This window comes from Lithobates pipiens, unplaced genomic scaffold, assembly GCF_037356315.1.
Source record: "Lithobates pipiens isolate NorthernLeopardFrog02 unplaced genomic scaffold, aLitPip1_a1.2 Scaffold_23, whole genome shotgun sequence".
Lineage (NCBI taxonomy): Eukaryota > Metazoa > Chordata > Amphibia > Anura > Ranidae > Lithobates > Lithobates pipiens.
The window spans coordinates 61,083,080-61,101,262 of record NW_027507785.1 but is presented as its reverse complement, the minus strand read 5'-3'; the positions used below and the strand labels follow the sequence as shown (position 1 = coordinate 61,101,262).

The 18,183-nt window shown below is 43.0% G+C and overlaps 1 protein-coding gene across 1 annotated transcript; it reads left to right on the top strand.

Annotated features, from left to right (window-relative positions):
• Positions 1–1,423: 1,423 nt before the first annotated feature.
• MCM2 (minichromosome maintenance complex component 2) lies at positions 1,424–16,682 on the top strand. Its single transcript, XM_077451732.1, has 16 exons — positions 1,424–1,552; positions 3,248–3,435; positions 3,648–3,817; positions 4,754–5,017; positions 6,407–6,626; positions 6,866–7,073; positions 7,233–7,367; positions 7,983–8,174; positions 8,254–8,347; positions 9,097–9,347; positions 11,297–11,423; positions 11,522–11,634; positions 12,627–12,869; positions 13,938–14,120; positions 14,398–14,553; positions 16,545–16,682. The coding sequence occupies exons 1-16, from the start codon at positions 1,547–1,549 to the stop codon at positions 16,653–16,655; spliced, it is 2,661 nt and encodes an 886-aa protein (XP_077307858.1). The 5' UTR covers positions 1,424–1,546; the 3' UTR covers positions 16,656–16,682.
• Positions 16,683–18,183: the final 1,501 nt, after the last annotated feature.

The following is an 18,183-nucleotide window of genomic DNA, read 5'->3' as shown; positions in this document are numbered from 1 at the left end:
AAGGGATTTTATATGCTCTTTTGTATTGCTTGCTATTTATAGCTGTAATAATGTGCAGTAACCTCTAGCAACCAATCAGCGAGCTGTAATAATGTGCAGCAACCTCTGGCAACCAATCAGTGAGCTTTAATAATGTGCAGTAACCTCTAGCAACCAATCAGTGAGCTTTAATAATGTGCAGTAACCTCTCGCAACCAATCAGTGAGCAGTAATACTGTAATGTGCAGTAACATCTAGCAACCAGTCAGTGAGCTGTATTGATGACAGTAACCTCTAGCAAACAATTAGCGAGCTGTAATAATGTGCAGTTACCTCTGGCAACCAATCAGTGAGCTTTAATAATGTGCAGTAACCTCTAGCAACCAATCAGTGAGCTTTAATAATGTGCAGTAACCTCTAGCAACCAATCAGTGAGCAGTAATACTGTAATGTGCAGTGACATCTAGCAACCAGTCAGTGAACTGTTTTGATGACAGTAACCTCTAGCGACCAATCAGTGAGCTGTAATAATGTGCAGTAACCTCTAGCAACCAACCAGTGAGCTTTAATAATGTGCAGTAACCTCTAGCAACCAATCAGTGAGCAGTAATCCTGTAATGTGCAGTAACATCTAGCAACCAGTCAGTGAGCTGTATTGATGACAGTAACCTCTAGCAACCAATCAGTGAGCTGTAATAATGTGCAGTAACCTCTAGCAACCAATCAGTGAGCTTTAATAATGTGCAGTAACCTCTAGCAACCAATCAGTGAGCTTTAATAATGTGCAGTAACCTCTAGCAACCAATCAATGAGCAGTAATACTGTAATGTGCAGTAACATCTAGCAACCAGTCAGTGAGCTGTATTGATGACAGTAACCTCTAGCAACCAATCAGGCCCAAGAAAATTATTGCCCAAGGTCCAATCAATATTAAAAATGGTCCTGGCCGGTGATGTCACACTGTGCGTAGAGAGAGCTGTGCCGTGACTTCCACACACATACATGGGATTAACGTCATCGCAGTTTGCACCAGTCATACGGTGGCTGCCCGCGAACCCGGAATACAGACTGGGTGAAGATGGAAGCCCTGCCTGTCAGCGGTGGCAGTGCGCCGCTGGAAGGGCTTCAGTTTCAGGTAAGTCTTTCTTAATGTGCTAGTATGTGATGTCTACTAGCACATTATTACATAAATTTGCAGGGAGAACATTTTTTTTTTTACTTCGGTTTACTACAACTTTAACCTGCCAGTGGCCATAATATTATGGCTAATCGTTGTGTATATCATCACTCTGTACATTATTGATGTTATCACCACTTGTACACAACTTTTCTTTTGTTAAAAACTAGCTTAATCATGAGCCCCGCCTTTCCGCCTCAGTGGAGCCAATGAGCACAGCTTCCGGATCGCCCCGCCCCTTTTCCATCTCCTCGCATTCTGAGCTACGGGGCGGGACTCATGCAAAGAAGGAGAGAATTTCGCGCGCTTGGGCTGGTCACGTGGGTTTTTCGCGCCAAACCAGCAGCTGTAGAGACGATCGGATCTTGTGTGTGCGGATAGAAGAGCAGCATGGCAGTGAGTGCGGGATGTGCGGGCACCGGGGGGGGCGGGCATAGCGCGGTCCTGGTGACCGGCTACTGTGTGTATATGGTACAAGGGGGGGGAGAGAGAGAGAGAGAGAGAGGAGCCCCAGGGGGAAGGGGCACTGCAAGTCCCAGCATGCCAGGGATAGCACCTGGGGAGGCTCATTGTTCTATAGGACTGTCTGTATCCGGTGTTACTATTTGTTTCTGGGGTAGTTTCACGTGTTTATGGTGCTTTAAGTCTATTTAGTTAGATTTTGTGTGAATAATAATAATAAAAAAATTAAAAAAAACAAGCGTTGGGGTACCGTTATTCCTAATGGCACCCCAAACTCTGTGCGATTTGACTAGGCACCAATAGGGATGTAGTATACAGCTTTCCAGAGTCGACATGTGACGGGTCATCCGGTAATATCCGGTTGGACCAGCACGAAAAAAATCTTCTCGTACGCCACTAGATTTTTTAATTTTTTTTCTCCAGTACAGTTGATCTGCAATACATTGCAAATAAACGGACAGAAACGCTACATCACTTCTGAAAACTTTATTTTCTGTCTTACGAGGATTTTTTTCTAACTCGAAATCGGACTAGCATGTAAAGAAAAACTGACGATCTGTCATCTGCTTTTCGGATCGCGTGTACAGGCGCTAAGGCCTGCATTTACGCTATAGAGTTTCACATATGCACGCAGTCTTGTGACTTTGTAAATATCTGCGAAACGTAAAAAAAAAAGTAATCTTGCGCTTTCGTTCATTGCTAACCCCTTTGCGCCCGCCGCACACGCAACTATGCAACATCTTGGCACCAAAGGGGGAAGCATATTTGAATTGAATATTTCAATTGCCACGCTGAACATGCGTGTGGTGCTTGCTCCCGGCGCCTAACCGAAAAAGCTCCCGAACGCTGCTCGCGACAGTTTTCAGATCGTGTGCTCTAAGTCCCGGCATCATAAACCTCTTAAAGTGAGGCGCTGGCGTTAAAGAGGTTAAAGACGCCCCACAAATGCGGTAAGCGGATGTCTGAATAAAAAATAATAATAAAAATGGCTCAGAAAAACCTACTTCTGATAAAGGCCCCTTTCACACTGATGAACTGGTTGAGTCCACCTGTCAGTTTTTCAGGTGGACCCAATCTGACCCTCCATTGTTTAATGTAACGGCGGATGTTGACACGTGTCCGCCAAAAACAGGGATCCATCTCCATCAGTCTTATCAGCTCGGATGACAGTTGGATGTAAATGGACAGGCAGTTTAGTTTCCACCTGACAGCAGGCTAGGTCCGTGTCTGCTCTGCATCAGCAATGTAGATGCTGACCTGTCGTCCACCTACCAGGGGTCTCAAACTGGTGGCCCTCCAGCTGTTGTGAAACTACAAGTCCCATCATGCCTCTGCCTGTGTCAGTCATGCTTGTAACAGCCATCCTTGCAATGCCTCATGGGACTTGTAGTTTTTTCAATAGCTGGAGGGCTGCCAGTTTTAGACTCCTGGATTAGAGATTTCCCTGCTGAGTGGGTGGCTCTGCTGGTGGACTCCACTGTGAAAGAAGCCTACGTAAAACGAGGCCTTACCATTACTTTTACAATCGGTAAGGCCCTTGCACTTACATATTGGTAGATCTGATTTGGATTGTACAATCAGATTGTGTGTGGTGACTGGTTGTGCTGACCCCTTATTTGGTTGTTACAGGATTCTTCAGAGTCATTTGTTATCGCTACCAGCCCCCGATCGGGATCAAGGCGCGGAGATGCACTCACGTCCAGCCCTGGCCGGGACCTCCCTCCCTTTGAGGACGAGTCGGACAATCTCCTTGGAGATGAAGTTCTTCCTGTCGAGGAGGAAGATGGAGAAGAGCTCATCGGTGACGGGATGGAGAGGTTTGTCGCTTTTATTTGTATTTATTTTTCTATTTGTCGTCGTGGTGGCTGAGATCTGTTGATGCGTGGTGTGAAGCAGTTCTTGTAGTGTGGATGGATGAGGGCGAATCTAATTGCCACCCGGGTCATTTAGACCTTCATGCTGCCGTATTTCTGTAGATTGTCACCTGGATACTATTTTCTCAAACTCAGCTTTTTTGTGCGCATTTCAGGGATTACCGTCCCATCTCTGAGCTGGATGTTTACGAAGCTGAAGGCTTGGATGACGAAGATGCAGAGGAGCTGACAGCCAGCCAGAGAGATGCTGCGGAGCAGGCTATGAGAATGCGGGACCGAGAGACGGGGCGTGATTTGGGCCGAATGCGTAGAGGGCTCCTCTATGGTAAGTTTTTTTTTTTTTTTTTTTTTTTTTTTCTCCTTGGCTGTCATGGGCTACTATACACAGGACCGATTTGAACATTTCAGGGTGGTTGGCATCCTGATTAGAATCTAGTGAAGCTAGAGAGGACCATCTCTGATCATCTGTAATGGAGACTCTAAATGCCCTCTCGGTGAACTCTCCTACTCGGCCTGAAATAGTAGATTTCAAGCCTTATGACTAGTAGTTTCCATGTTTAACCACTTGCCACCCATGCCAAGTCTGACATTTCTCTCCTACATATACATTTTTTTTGTTTTTTAGTTAGATTACATAGAACCCCCAAACATATTTTTTTTTTTTTTTTTTTTTTTTTTTGCAGAGACCCTAGAGAATACAGTGGTGGTCGTTGCAACTTTTCGCATGTTATTTGCGCAGCAATTTTTAAAACGCTTTAAAAAAAAAATAGCCATTTTTTTTGCATAATGTGTAAGATGATGCTACGACAAATAGATATCTAACCTGTCACGCTTCAAAATTGCACACACTCGTGTAATGACGCTAAACTTCGGTACTTAAAAATCCCCATGGTCGACGCTAACTTTTTTTTACTGGTTACATATTTTGACTCAGAGGATGTCTAAAGCTATGATTATTGCTCTCACTCTAATGTTCGCGGCGATACCTCACATGTGGATTGAACACCGTTTTTTATATGTGGCAGGACTTGCGTATACGTTCACTTCTGCGCGCTTTCAATTTTTATTTTACTTTTTTTTAATTTTCTATTTTGATTTTTTTTGTCTTGAGGGGCTGATCTGTCAGACATTTAACAAAGCCAAGAACTGCCAAGGCATAACTTTTTGTAAAGAGCTGCACAATGTAAATCTCGAATGGTAATTCAAGGACAAGCTTCAGACTTGCGTATATTGAATCCATTCATTTCTTTTGTTTTTATAGACAGTGATGAGGAGGAGGAAGACCGACCTGCACGGAAGAGGCGACTGGCCGAGCGTGCCGCAGAGGGGGCGGCGGATGAGGATGAAGAAATGATTGAAAGCATTGAGAATCTAGAGGACATGAAGGGCTACAGTGTTAGAGAGTGGGTGTCCATGGCTGCCACACGCTTGGAGATCTTCCACCGCTTCAAGAACTTTCTGAGAACCCATGTCGATGATCATGGACACAACGTCTTCAAAGAGAAGATCAGTGACATGTGCAAAGGTATGTCTTGTACTGCATCACATCTATCTTGTGCAGAAATGACTGGATTCATCCGGAAACTTTGTGTTTTTTTTAATGTAGCATAGTCTGGTATAGGCACTGTTACTTTGCTTGTATCCACTTTAATACCGGGCACTTTCGTGGCCTTCCTGCCCAGACCTGTTTTCAGCGCTGCCACGCTTTGGATGACAGTTGCACAGTCATGCAACGCTGTACCCAAATTACATTTTTGTCCTCTTTATTTTTTTTTATTTTTTCAATTTGAAGTCTTTCTTTTTGGGGGTGTTCACCACTGGGTGTTTAATTTTTTCAAAAAAAGGACAGAAAACAAAAAAACAATTTTTGTTTTGGTATAACATTTTGCAAATAAGTTTTTTTTTTTTTTTTTTTTTTTTTTTTTTTTTCCTTCACTGATGGGCACTCATAATTGGGTCACTGATCAGTGTATATTATATGCTGACAGGCTTGTCAGTTAATGGCTCTCCTATCAGGTACTTTCACACCAGGGCAGGGGTCCCTTGGCGGTAAAGCACCGCTAGTTTCAGCAGCTCTATTTGTCCGCTGGGGGGGGGGTTCGCATTCTGCTGGCGTCGACCGCAGAAACTGTTAAAAGTGCCCATGATGTGCCACTTTTCAGGCTCCCACACACCGCCACAAAGATGCTGCTTGCAAAGTGGGTGCCCCCCCATACCGCCCCCAGTGCGAAAGCACTTTTACAGGTGCTATTTTTAAGTGTGAAAGGGGGCTTCCGCACACACACAGCATGGGTGAAAGGACTGCCGATAGCCTAGTCTGTTTACATGTGATCAGCTGTGTCCAATCACATTGTAAAGGGCTGCTGCCCCAATTTTTATCAGCTGTCTGGAGGACACAGCAGTCACAGAGCACGGGGTTCTGGGAGTAAGTCTATGGACGCTCTCCCAGTACTGGCCGTCTTTTTGGCTATAGCACATTTGTGACCCGGTTAATGGCTGGCAGACTGCTTATGACTGAAATTGCTTGCAGCAATTGGGTCCCTACTCCATATACCAGTTGCAGGTGGCAAATTTCAGTCTGTACCTAAAAACAATGCCAAGTTTAGTCTCAGAATTGGAAAACCAGTGAAGCTCCATACACACTATCAGTTTTTCTGCTGAGTATTTCCTTCAGATTTACCAAAACCATGTAATATGAGGTCAAACCTTAGGAGTTTCAATGTGTATGCAATCAGGCAGGCCCTTCTACTACATGGTTTTGGTAAACCTGAAGGAAAAACTCAGCAGAAAAACTGATAGTGTGTAATGGGGCTTTAGATGTTGCACACTTCTGTTTTGCAAATTTTACATCTAACACAGCAGCCATGTAGGAATGTTATTGGTGACTTTTTTTTTTTTTTTTTTCTTCTTGCAGACAATAAAGAGAGCCTGGCGGTGAACTATGAAGATCTGGCTGCCCGTGAGCACGTTTTGGCCTACTTCCTCCCAGAAGCCCCCGCTGAAATGTTAAAGATCTTTGACGAAGCAGCCAAGGAGGTGGTTTTGGTCATGTACCCGAAGTATGACCGCATCGCCCGTGAGATTCACGTTCGCATTTCCCATCTCCCTCTGGTAGAAGAGCTGAGGTCTCTCAGGTGAGATCTTAGAAATAAAAAATGCAATTAAAATGCAGCCAAGACTGCAAAAGAGCCAGGTGTTGAAATACAGTGAATGTATCAGTTTTGACCTTTTTAAAAGTGGTCTGGGCAGGGCTTTTTGTGCTGCATTTTTAATAGGGTAGGATGATGGGATGGTTGGTCGCATTTTGTAGCGTTGCCTCTTTTTAAGGCAACGCAAATTTTAACTAGTTTTTTCCTTTTTGCTTGTCTAACAGGCAGTTGCATCTAAACCAGCTGATCCGGACCAGCGGAGTTGTGACCAGCTGTACTGGTGTCTTGCCGCAGCTCAGCATGGTGAAATACAACTGTAACAAGTGTAGCTTTATCTTGGGTCCGTTCTTCCAGTCTCAGAACCAGGAAGTGAAGCCGGGTTCCTGCCCCGAGTGTCAGTCCCTTGGACCTTTTGAAATAAACATGGAGGAGGTTTGTTCTAGATTATTTATTTTTTTCACTGACTTTGGCCATGATTTATCAAGCTGCAATACTTTTAGGCATATATGTGATGGGTGCTGCGTTAGGGTAATCTTGAATATCGGTCAAAAGAGGGTTCATATATATATTTTTTTTGTTTCCATTTTACAGACGGTGTACCAGAACTACCAGCGCATAACCATTCAGGAAAGCCCTGGAAAAGTGGCTGCTGGACGTCTGCCTCGCTCTAAAGATGCCATTCTTCTGGCAGACTTGGTGGACAGCTGCAAACCCGGAGATGAGATAGTAAGCGACAAGTCTACAATTAGGTGGTGGTTAGATTACTACTTGCATTATTTCTCTATTGGGGAAAATCTATGGTGGCATGCCAAAAGGGATTCTTGTGACCCTTCTGTAGTCATTAGTTCAACTCTAAACTGGCAGCCTGTAAATGTATTTATTATTTTTTTTAAGTGTTGCATATGGAGATTAAATATCAGAGTTTGTCGCCATTCCACTGGCGTGCCATGTTGGGCATCTATTCGGTTGTATGTCTTTCACATTATACAAAAAATTGGGCTAAAAAAAAAAAAAATTATTTATTTATATATATATATATATAAGTGTTTTTCAAACAAATTGTGCTTGAAAGACCGCTGTGCAAATAGTGTGACATAAAATATTGCAATTAGGCCTATGGTCTCTGATAAAACAAAAATGACACTTTGTGCTCTGGATAGATACAAGTCCACACCGTAGAGGGGTATGCTCTTTTCATATTTCATGTCTGAGGTTTACAACTGCTTAAATGAGAGCGCAAAAATTTGCCTGCATAAGGGCTTTAAGGAGAGTTTATCGCTGTTCTCCATATTTGGTTGCACGTCTAGCTGCTTTTCAACTGTGTTCTTGCCGTTTTGACAGGAACTGACTGGAATCTACCACAACAATTATGATGGATCCCTGAATACGGCCAGCGGCTTCCCTGTATTCGCTACAGTCATCCTCGCCAACCACATCACAAAGAAAGATGACAAAGTCGCAGTGGGAGAACTGACGGACGAGGATGTGAAAGCCATTGTCGCACTTTCCAAAGACGAGCGTATCGGTGAGAAGGTGAGTGATGGTTTCAGCAACGTTTTGATGCCATTTTACCATGTTTGCGTGTCGCTTGCTAATCAGTATCTCCCTGTAGATCTTTGCCAGCATTGCTCCGTCCATCTACGGACACGAGGACATCAAGAGAGGCCTGGCTCTGGCATTGTTTGGAGGAGAAGCCAAGAACCCAGGTGTGTGTGCAGAGAGTTCTCTTAAACTTCATTGAGGGAAATTTGCAAAGACCGGTTGCCATGGCCAAATAAGCATTTGACTTATGTTTTCAAAGTCTTACAAAACAAGCAAAACATAAACAGCTGCTCCAGATTCTGTCTGCTCTGCTTTTAGGCCGGGTTCACACTATAACCCACTGCGGATCGCATAGGAGCGCTGTGCGTCCCCGTTACCCGTTTCAGGGCTGTATCTATGCCTGAATTCGGCCCTGAAAAGGAGCCAAAAACATACTGTGTTTTTGTGCAGTGAGCTCCGCAGCCGCAACTGGAGATGTGATCCGGCTCCATAGGAAGCCAGTCACATTCTCCTGCTATGCGAAGAAACCCGCATCTAATTTGCATAGGTGTGAACCCGGCCTTAGTCAGTTTACCACGTTGGGTTTAGAACATGGAGCCAAAGAACCGTTTGACCATAGCACTCCAGTGTATTCCAGCTTGCTATTCTATGAAGGGTTAGTATTGGTTAAGCTTTGGAATAGTGGCACTGTGAATCTTAACTGATATGTCATTAAAGTGGTTGTAGACACTTTGTAACCCCCCCCCTCCAAATGACATTACAAATGTGACTTGGGTTGGGAGAACTTAAAGCGGAAGCTCTTAAATCCACTTTAATGCACTTGAAGTCTCAAAGTGAGGGTGTTAGGTTTTTCGACTTTATTCAGTTGTGTGTGTTTTTTTTTTTTTTTTTTTTTTTTTTTTTCTTCTTGTAGGCGGCAAGCACAAAGTCCGTGGGGACATCAACGTTTTGTTGTGCGGTGACCCAGGAACAGCCAAATCCCAGTTTCTGAAGTATGTAGAGAAAGTATCCAGCAGAGCCGTCTTCACCACCGGACAGGGAGCTTCCGCTGTGGGTTTGACGGCATACGTCCAGCGTCACCCCGTCACTAAGGAGTGGACGCTGGAGGCCGGTGCTCTGGTCCTGGCAGACAGAGGCGTGTGCTTAATCGATGAGTTTGACAAGGTTAGTGAGTTCTCTTCCAACCCCTTTGAGTTAAGTTAACAAAACTAAGAATTTTCTAAGCCGTCCACAGTTCGACCCCCAGCTGCATCAATAACATGATCTGCTCTCTAGCTCCTTTGTCACATCCTACCATTCTTCCCTCAAGGACTTTCCCAGAGTCTCTCCCATCCTATGGAATTCCCTGCCCCAATCTGTCCAATTATCTCCTCTTTGCCTTTAGACGATCCCTGAAAACCCTCCTCTTCAGAGAAGCCTTTCCTGCCTTCACCTAACTGTACTTTAATTCTCTCCATCAGATCATGCCCCACATCTAATAACATTTTTGTCACTTGACCCTCCCTCTTAGATTGTAAGTGCTAATGAGCAGAGCCCTCCAATTCCTCCTGTATTGAATTGTAGTTGTACTGTCTGCCTTCATGTTGAAAAGAGCTGCACAAACTGTTGACACTATATAACTCCTGTATAATAACCCTTGTGGTGGTTAAAGAACTTGCACAACCATGGTCTTAGTTGGTCGTGACTTCCATGTTGCAAGTTTCCTTTTTAGGCAAGGATTAAAAGTTTTTGAGATTATGGTTTTAAAATATTGTACTAGACAAAACAAAAAGGTTGAATATTAAAACAATTGTCATCTGGTCCACTGAAAGGACACCCCGAGTATGAAAGGGGTTAAAGCTGTTTAGGACATTTCCTTCCCGAACACCAAGGCAGATACCAAACACTTCCATCAGCTGAATAAGCAACCCATACCAATTATTCTCCCCCAAATACGAGCTGAGGCTCTGTTTTGAGGTTATTTCCTGCAAAGTTGGCCCTGATTTGCCTGTTTTACCTTCACCAACCTAACTTGTGAATATAGACATTTCAGATCTGCTATTTTGAAACACAACCTGCTTGTGTTTTAGAGAGGCCATTCCTAGTGCTCTTACTAAAATCTTATGAATGCCCACTGGAATCTTCTTCCTTCTTCTCTTTATTTTTATTTTTTTTTTCTTTTTTATATTAAACCACTTCAGCCCCTGAAATATTTACCCCCTTAATGACCAGGCCATTTTTTTGCGTTACGGCACTGCGCCGCTTTAACGGACAACTTCACGGTCATGCAACGTTGTACCCAAGCAGAGCTTTGTTTTTGTGGTATTTGATTACTTCTGCGGCTTTTATTTCTTGCGCTATAAACAAGAGTGACAATTTTTGAAAAAAAAACACAATCTTACTTTTTGCTAATGGCCCACTTTAAAAAAAGTTTTTTCTCTGTTTAGGCAGATATGCATGACAAATCGGACACAAAGTGCCACTTTTTACACTCCGGGGACCAATGACACTAATGGTACAGCAAGTGCATATTTTTTATCACTGATGGAGTTAACAGGAGTGATGAAACGGTCAAATGTGTGCCCAGGGAATGCTTACTGACTGTGGGGGAGGTGCTTATACTGTGGGAAGGCAAAGATCTGTGTTTCTGCTCAGCAGAAACACCCAGATCACTACCTTCCCTACTGTCAAAACAACGATCTGCCCTGTTCTGCTTCTCTCCCAAACAATCGCCGGGTCCGGTAGACATAAAGTCTGATGGACCTGCTGACTGGCTCCTGCTGTTGTCCAGTTGCAGCGGGTTGCCAGGGGGGCACGTGTGACCTGTAAGTACGTGATTCTGCACAGATGAGCCGCCATCCAGCAGTAAATCTACATGGGGGGCGGTCGGAAACAGGTTAGGAAAATTTTACTTCCCTTCCATCCGTCTAAATGCTGTTCTAAGCCAAAAACTTCAGTCCAGGAAAGCGATGAGCAAGTGATGGTTCATGCATGGAGGGGCAAGGTATAGATGTGGGCAGGTGCAAACAGAATATTAACCTGGAATGCCAAGATGACTGGTGTAGCAAATAAAATGTCCTTTTTTTTGTTTTTTTTTTTTTGCTGTATTTTTCACCTCTAGTGTTCTCTTGTAGATGAATGATCAGGACAGGACCAGTATCCACGAAGCTATGGAGCAGCAGAGTATCTCCATCTCAAAGGCTGGGATTGTCACATCTCTCCAGGCACGCTGCACCATCATTGCTGCTTCTAACCCAATTGGTAATACCCCTGATAATCGATTTTACTAGTCCTTTTAAACGGTACCTCGATTTAAAAAAATGATACTCAGTAAAAACCTATCTCACTATTTATTTCAGGTGGTCGTTACGACCCATCGTTGACTTTCTCTGAGAACGTTGACTTGACAGAGCCCATCGTGTCTCGATTCGACATTCTGTGTGTGGTGAGGGACACAGTGGATCCTGTGCAGGTAGTGACCTCCTTTATATATGCGACAAAACTCCCCATAACGTAGACAATGCTTGTAATCCTTTAACCCATTTCATAACTTTAGCTGGGCTTCAGGTCTTTAGTGTGAAATGGCTGTAGCATAATGCCCTGATCATGTCACATGCTGATCAGCTATCAGAAGATAGATCACATGACGTCCTGGACTTTCAGTGGTTTTGTCAGCGATTCCCTGCTAAGTAAAAGCCTTCCTAGTGGCAGATTAGCAGCTGGATTGCTTTTACAGGCAGCACAAGGGGGACATTCTCCCAGCGCCTCTCCCGTACGATTGGGGAGCCTGGTATATCCTATCTGGAGGTGGCCATCTCCTATGGTTTTGGGAGGCCAGAAGCAATGTCATGACACCACTTCCATTTCAGGTCAGATGTAAGCACTGCCATTTGTTTTTAATGGAAAGCATAGATAATATAAAAAAAAATTTCCTCGTGCTTTTTAAAGGTGGAGGAGGGATCTGGCGTCTTGTAGACCCCGATGTCTCCATAAAGAGAATCTGCCATACCTTATTTCTATTACAAAGGATATTCACATTTCTTGTGATAGGAATAAGTGATCAAAGAAAATGAAGAGAACCTTTTTTTCAAGAGCCCCTGTCCTTACGTGCAGAAGCGTGCGCATACATATCACGCCTGCATGTGTAAATGTTGTTTTGCTCCACACATGACGTAACTCCAAGAACGTTATACTAATATGCTTGTGGGTAAATGGCTGTAGATTGCCTTGGGTGGTTGGACTGCTAGCACTTGTCTAAGCATGAACAGTATTGTAGCCAAGTCATTGGTGTGATACCTGCACTACTTGAATGCTATTACAAAACCTGTTTTTGCATTCAGGTAACATATTCATGGGGGGGGGGGAGTGTTTTTTGAGCATAATTTTTTCATGGCCAAATGCTTTGTATTTGCTTTCTAGACTGAGATGCATAGGGTGGTCATTACTATGTGATCTGTATTTCAGGATGAAATGTTGGCACGGTTCGTGGTTGGCAGCCATATTAAGCATCACCCAAGCAACAAAGATCTGGCTAATGGAGATGCAGAAGAACTTGTTCTACCCAACACATTCGGGGTGGATCCACTTCCCCAGGAAGTGCTGAAGAAATACATTATGTATTCTAAAGAGAAAGTCCGCCCTAAGCTCAACCAGATGGACCAGGACAAGGTGGCCAAGATGTACAGCGACCTTAGGAAAGAGTCTATGGTCAGTGGCCTGTTCACTTTTATATGGTAGACTGGATATAGTGGCTTTAAAAGAAAATAGAACAGTTGTGGATTTTTTTTTTTTTTGTTTTGTTGTACAAAATTTGTATTTTGTAACCACATTATCATGCTGTTTTGTATACTGCTCGGCTTCCACTAGATGGTGCTCTGTTCCTTATTTTGAAAATGTTTGGATATGGCTCTTTGCATTCCTTGACGCAACCATCCATTGTTGGAATGTCACTCAGCTGTTCTGCTGCATCCACTAGGTGGAGCACTCTCCTCTATTCGCTTGCTTCTATGGTGCTTATTTCCATTATTTCATTGACTTCAATTTTTAAGCGCTCCTCTTAGCCTGCATTTGACATGGTTTTAAAGGATAAGTTCAAATTTACAAAAAGGTGAACTTATGCTTTTAAATCCTCAGTTTCTCACCAGCATATGAGCACAATGGGGTTTATTTACTAAAACGGAAGAGTTCAAAATCTGATGCTGCTGTGCATGGTGGCCTTCTAACTTCAGCTTGTTCAATTAAAGCGGAGATCCGCCCCCTGCTGCAAGAATTAAAAGCCAGCAGCTGCTGACTTTCAATAATCGGACACTTGCCTGTCCTGGAGTCCAGCGATTTCAGTACCGCAGCTGTTTCCATCAGTAGGGTGCTGCCACCTCCATTGTGAGTAAGGCAACACGGCATTGAAGCCTTCAAGCTTAACACTGAGAACCCTACTGCGCATGCACGAGGTGCCGCTCTTCCTCGCCGCTCCTCTCCTACTGGCCCGGGAAGGAGGAGGGAGCCTGGGTGGGGACGTCAATACCTGCAGCTAAGGCTCCCAGAAGTAGGAACAGGATACCTGTGAAAGTATGAGCAGAAGTTCCACTTTTGGGTGTAACTTGGCTATAAGCTTTTGACAATAAAACCTGGAAGCTGATTGGTTTCTATGCAGAGCTGCACCAGTTCTTGCACTCTTCAGTTTTAGTAAACCAACCCCAATGAAATAGGCGGGGGGGGGGGGGTCTATTTGATGCACATTGTGTGCCAGTCCTGTTCATAGATTTTCTTTTCCAACAGGCCACTGGCAGTATTCCCATCACAGTGCGACACATCGAATCCATGATTCGCATGGCAGAATCACACGCGCGCATGCACCTGCGGGACTATGTTGTGGAGGACGATGTCAATATGGCCATCAGAGTTATGCTAGAAAGCTTTATCGACACGCAGAAGTTCAGTGTCATGAGAAGCATGCGCAAGGTGAGACGATGACTTCTACATTTTCATCTTGCTGCTGTTAAATTTTGGCTTTCTAGATAACAACCCTGTGCTTAGATCTGTGTCTTTAGTTGGCAAATCTGTATTTAAAAGAATTTTTTTTTTTTCAAAGTCAAATGTATATTATTCTATTTGTTTTTATTTTTTGGGGCTTTTATTTATTTTTTTGTTTTTTTTTGGCAATTGCTGAAAAGATTATTGTAGCTTGTAATACTTTTTTGTGTTTTTTTTTCTTTTTTTTTTTCTTTCCCTTTATCAGACCTTTGCCCGATACCTGGCATTCAGAAGGGACAACAATGAGTTGCTACTCTTCATACTGAAACAGCTGGTGGCAGAACAGGTTACGTACCAAAGGAACCGCTATGGTGCCCAGCAGGACACTATTGAAGTGTCTGAGAAAGATCTTGTGGATAAGGTAAAGCTTGGGAAGTGTTTAGAACTTGCACACCCTCTGCCTAGTGTTTTAAGATTTTGTTTGTGTTTATTTTTTTATTTTTTTTTCCCCATGTTAAAATTTTGCATCTGTCCACTTGCCGTAAAGACATTCGGCAAATGGGTTGGAAGTGACAGTGGAACCAATGAAATTTATTGGGATACTGTTTATTGACTACATACACTAAGGCAGTGATAGCGATCCTTGGCACCCCAGATGTTTTGGAACTACTCCTCTCTGCCAATCCTTCCACTGGCTTCCACTCGCCCAACAAATAAAATTCAAAGTACTAACAAAAATTTACAAAGCCATCCATAACTCTGCCCCTAGTTAAATCGCTAACCTAGTCCCAAAATACCAACCAAGCCGCCCTCTTCGGTCATCCCAAGACCCCCTGCTCTCTAGCTCCCATGCTCGCCTCTAGGATTTCTCCAGAGCTTCTCCCATCCTTTGGAAATCTCCACCCCAATTTGTCCCCTAATCTATCCATTTTTAGGCGATCGCTGAAAACCATTCACTTCAAAGAAGCCTATCCTGCTTCTAACACTGTTTTTTTTTTTTTTTTTTTTTTTTTTTTTTTTACTTCCTCCATCAGCTCATCCCCCCCCCCCCCCCCCCCCCCACAGCTATTACCTTTTGTATCAATTGACCCTCCCTTCTAGATTGTAAGCTCTAACGAGCAGGGCCCTCTGATTCCTCTTGTACCAAATTGTAATGTCTGCCCTCATGTTGTAAAGCGCTGCGCAAACTGTTGGCGCTATATAAAACCTGTTTAATAAAAAAATTTAATTTCCCGTGATGCTCAACTACACTGCAGAGTGCATGAGCATCATGGGAAATGTAGTGCCAAAACATCTGGGGTCCCAAGGTTCACCATCACTGCACTAATGCATTGATTTTCAAAAACAGAGCAAAATCAGGTGCAGCTGTGCATGGTAGCCAACTGGCGGTTAACTTCATCTTGTTCAAATAAGCTTTGACCAAAACAAACCTGCAAGTTGATTGGTTTCTTTGCACAGCTGCACCAGACTAAAGGCCCGTACCCACGATCAGACTTTTTGACAACAAACATGCAAATTAGCTGTTTTGGAGCAACATCCGAGCATGTGTACGCTCCATCAGGTATTTTTTGGTTTTCATTGGATTTTTGTTGGCTGTGCGAACTGACAAACTTTTTGACAACATAAGTCCGATGGAGCAAAGTCCGATCGCGTGTACGCAAAATCATCGGACTTATGTACAAAGTACAAACACGCATGCTCAGAACCAATGCAAAAGATCAGACAATACAGATGTTGACCAAAGGCGGCGCTGGAGTCATTGAACGTCCTCTTTTGAAGTGCCGTCAGTACGTTGAACCATCACTATGTTTGCGTTTGTTGCCTAAAAAGTCTGATCGTGTGTATGCAATACAAACTTACGGCCAACGCCCTTTGTACAAAAGTCCACGGGAAAGTTTGTACAAAGTCCGATCGTGTGTAGGGTTTTAGACTTCTAGTAATTAGGACAAGAAGTGAAGGAACAAACGCATGGGAAAACTGTATTTTCTAATGCTCAGCCACTTAATTTTTATTTGTGTCACTTTGGGTATTCTCATTTTAGACAGGGACCTCCTCCTAATGGGGTGGACCCAGCAGTTAAAAATTTGACTTTCTAATATATTTGCAAACTTAAAAAAAAAAATCGTAATTTCAAAGTCCAAACCTTTTGCAGTTTTCACTAATTCTAAATGACTCGTGAAATTCTCCATCGAATCAAAGCTGATGTTTTTGCTTTAAGCGCAATACCAGCATGGAAAGGTTACAGCTGAACGAGTGACTTGTTCGCTGAGCCGGCACATCAGTTGAGATAATGGCCCCTATTATAACGTTTCCTGACCTGCGATGGCTCAGTTCATTATGACTCGCCATTGTAACCTACTTGTGATAAAAAAAATGTCCCCCTGCTATTAAATTCTCTCATCTTGATTTCAGGCCCGGCAGATTAACATCCACAACCTTTCGGCATTTTATGACAGCGAGTTGTTCAAGATGAACAGATTCACGCACGACGTCAAGAAGAAACTTATCGTACAGCAGTTCTGAGCTCCTGTGAGCCACGGGGGGGGGAAAGAGGATGTGGACGATCGGATGCTGATCGGTTCCTTCACTTTGGACTGACATCTCCCTGACCAGTCAAACAGCTTGTCCAGCTAATGAACTGAAAGCAAAATGTGGGCTGTACGGCTAGCACTGGTTAAAGCAGGACTTTTTTTTTTTTTTTCTTTTTATGATCACAAGACTGGCGTATCCAAAGCTTTTATGCCATATTTGTATGGCAGTTTGGGTAGCCATGCACGCCCAATGCCCGCGCCGGATTTTCTTTGTGGTTTCTAGCATCAGGCTTCACTACCGTTCATGGTAGCTTACCTGCATGACGAGCTTTTGTAACTGTTATATAGTGAAGTTGCTACTCATGTTTGTATAGCTTTCTCACACTCTGAAAATTCTTTGGAACATTTCATGCCCTGGAAATTGGGCATTTGCAGGTGGTTTAATTCCTAAAATTCTGTGCCTTTTTTTTTTTTTTTTTTGTATATTTGATATAGAAAGTGATTTAATGTATTTGTCTAATTAAATACAAGCAGTTTTCATATATTTTGATGGATTTCGGGTTTCTTTGACTTGCAGCCGAATAAACACAAAGGGGAATGGTCATCCTGACAGGTCTAGTAAATGCATCAGAATGGAGAAAATGGGAACTTTTAAAGGGGGTTGTAACCACCTGTAGTGCAGAACCCCCCCCCCTCCCCCCCCCCAATAGAGCCTCCCATTTACTTGCCTAAACCAGATCGTTCCAGTGACATGGATGAGCCTTTTGTTTCCTGCTGCTCTCAATCAAATCCAGTGACACTGGGTTAAATCCTGCTGTCTGTGTCAATGGATGCAGCAGCAAGACTTGGGCGCTTGCCCGCACACGTACCCCCATGGATTGTGCCTCTCCGTGGGGATACTCAAGAGGAGCCAGGAGCTCTGCTGAGGGACCCCAGAAGAGGAGGATCTGGGCCACTCTGTGCAAAGGAGGTAAATATAACGCATATGTTAGAGCTGCACGATTGATCGTCAAGAATAGTTATCACAATTATTTTTTTTTTTTTTCCTATTGAGTTCTTGAAAAGTGTTTCACAATTCTTGCTATGCAAAGAATTCTCTGCTCTTCTGAAGCCCACAACCATCAAAAGCAAGGAAGAGAAAAACTGGACAGTCTGCCAAGAATCACAACATTCTTTAGCAGTTGAACTTGAGTATAAACATTGTAACAATTTGTCAATGGAATGGACTTCCTGTGTAAATGAGGGAAGTTTAACCAATTAAACACTAAACCTTTTTCTGACATTTGTTGGTTTCAAGTTAAAATCATTATTTTTTTGCTAGAAAATTACTTAAAACCCCCCAAACTATATATATATATATATATATATATATATATATATATATATATATATATATATATATATATATATATATATATATATATATATATATATATATATATATATAATTATATCTTCTTTTTTTTTTTTTTTTTTTTTTTTTATAATGTGAAAGATTTTACGCCACGAGAATGTTAATA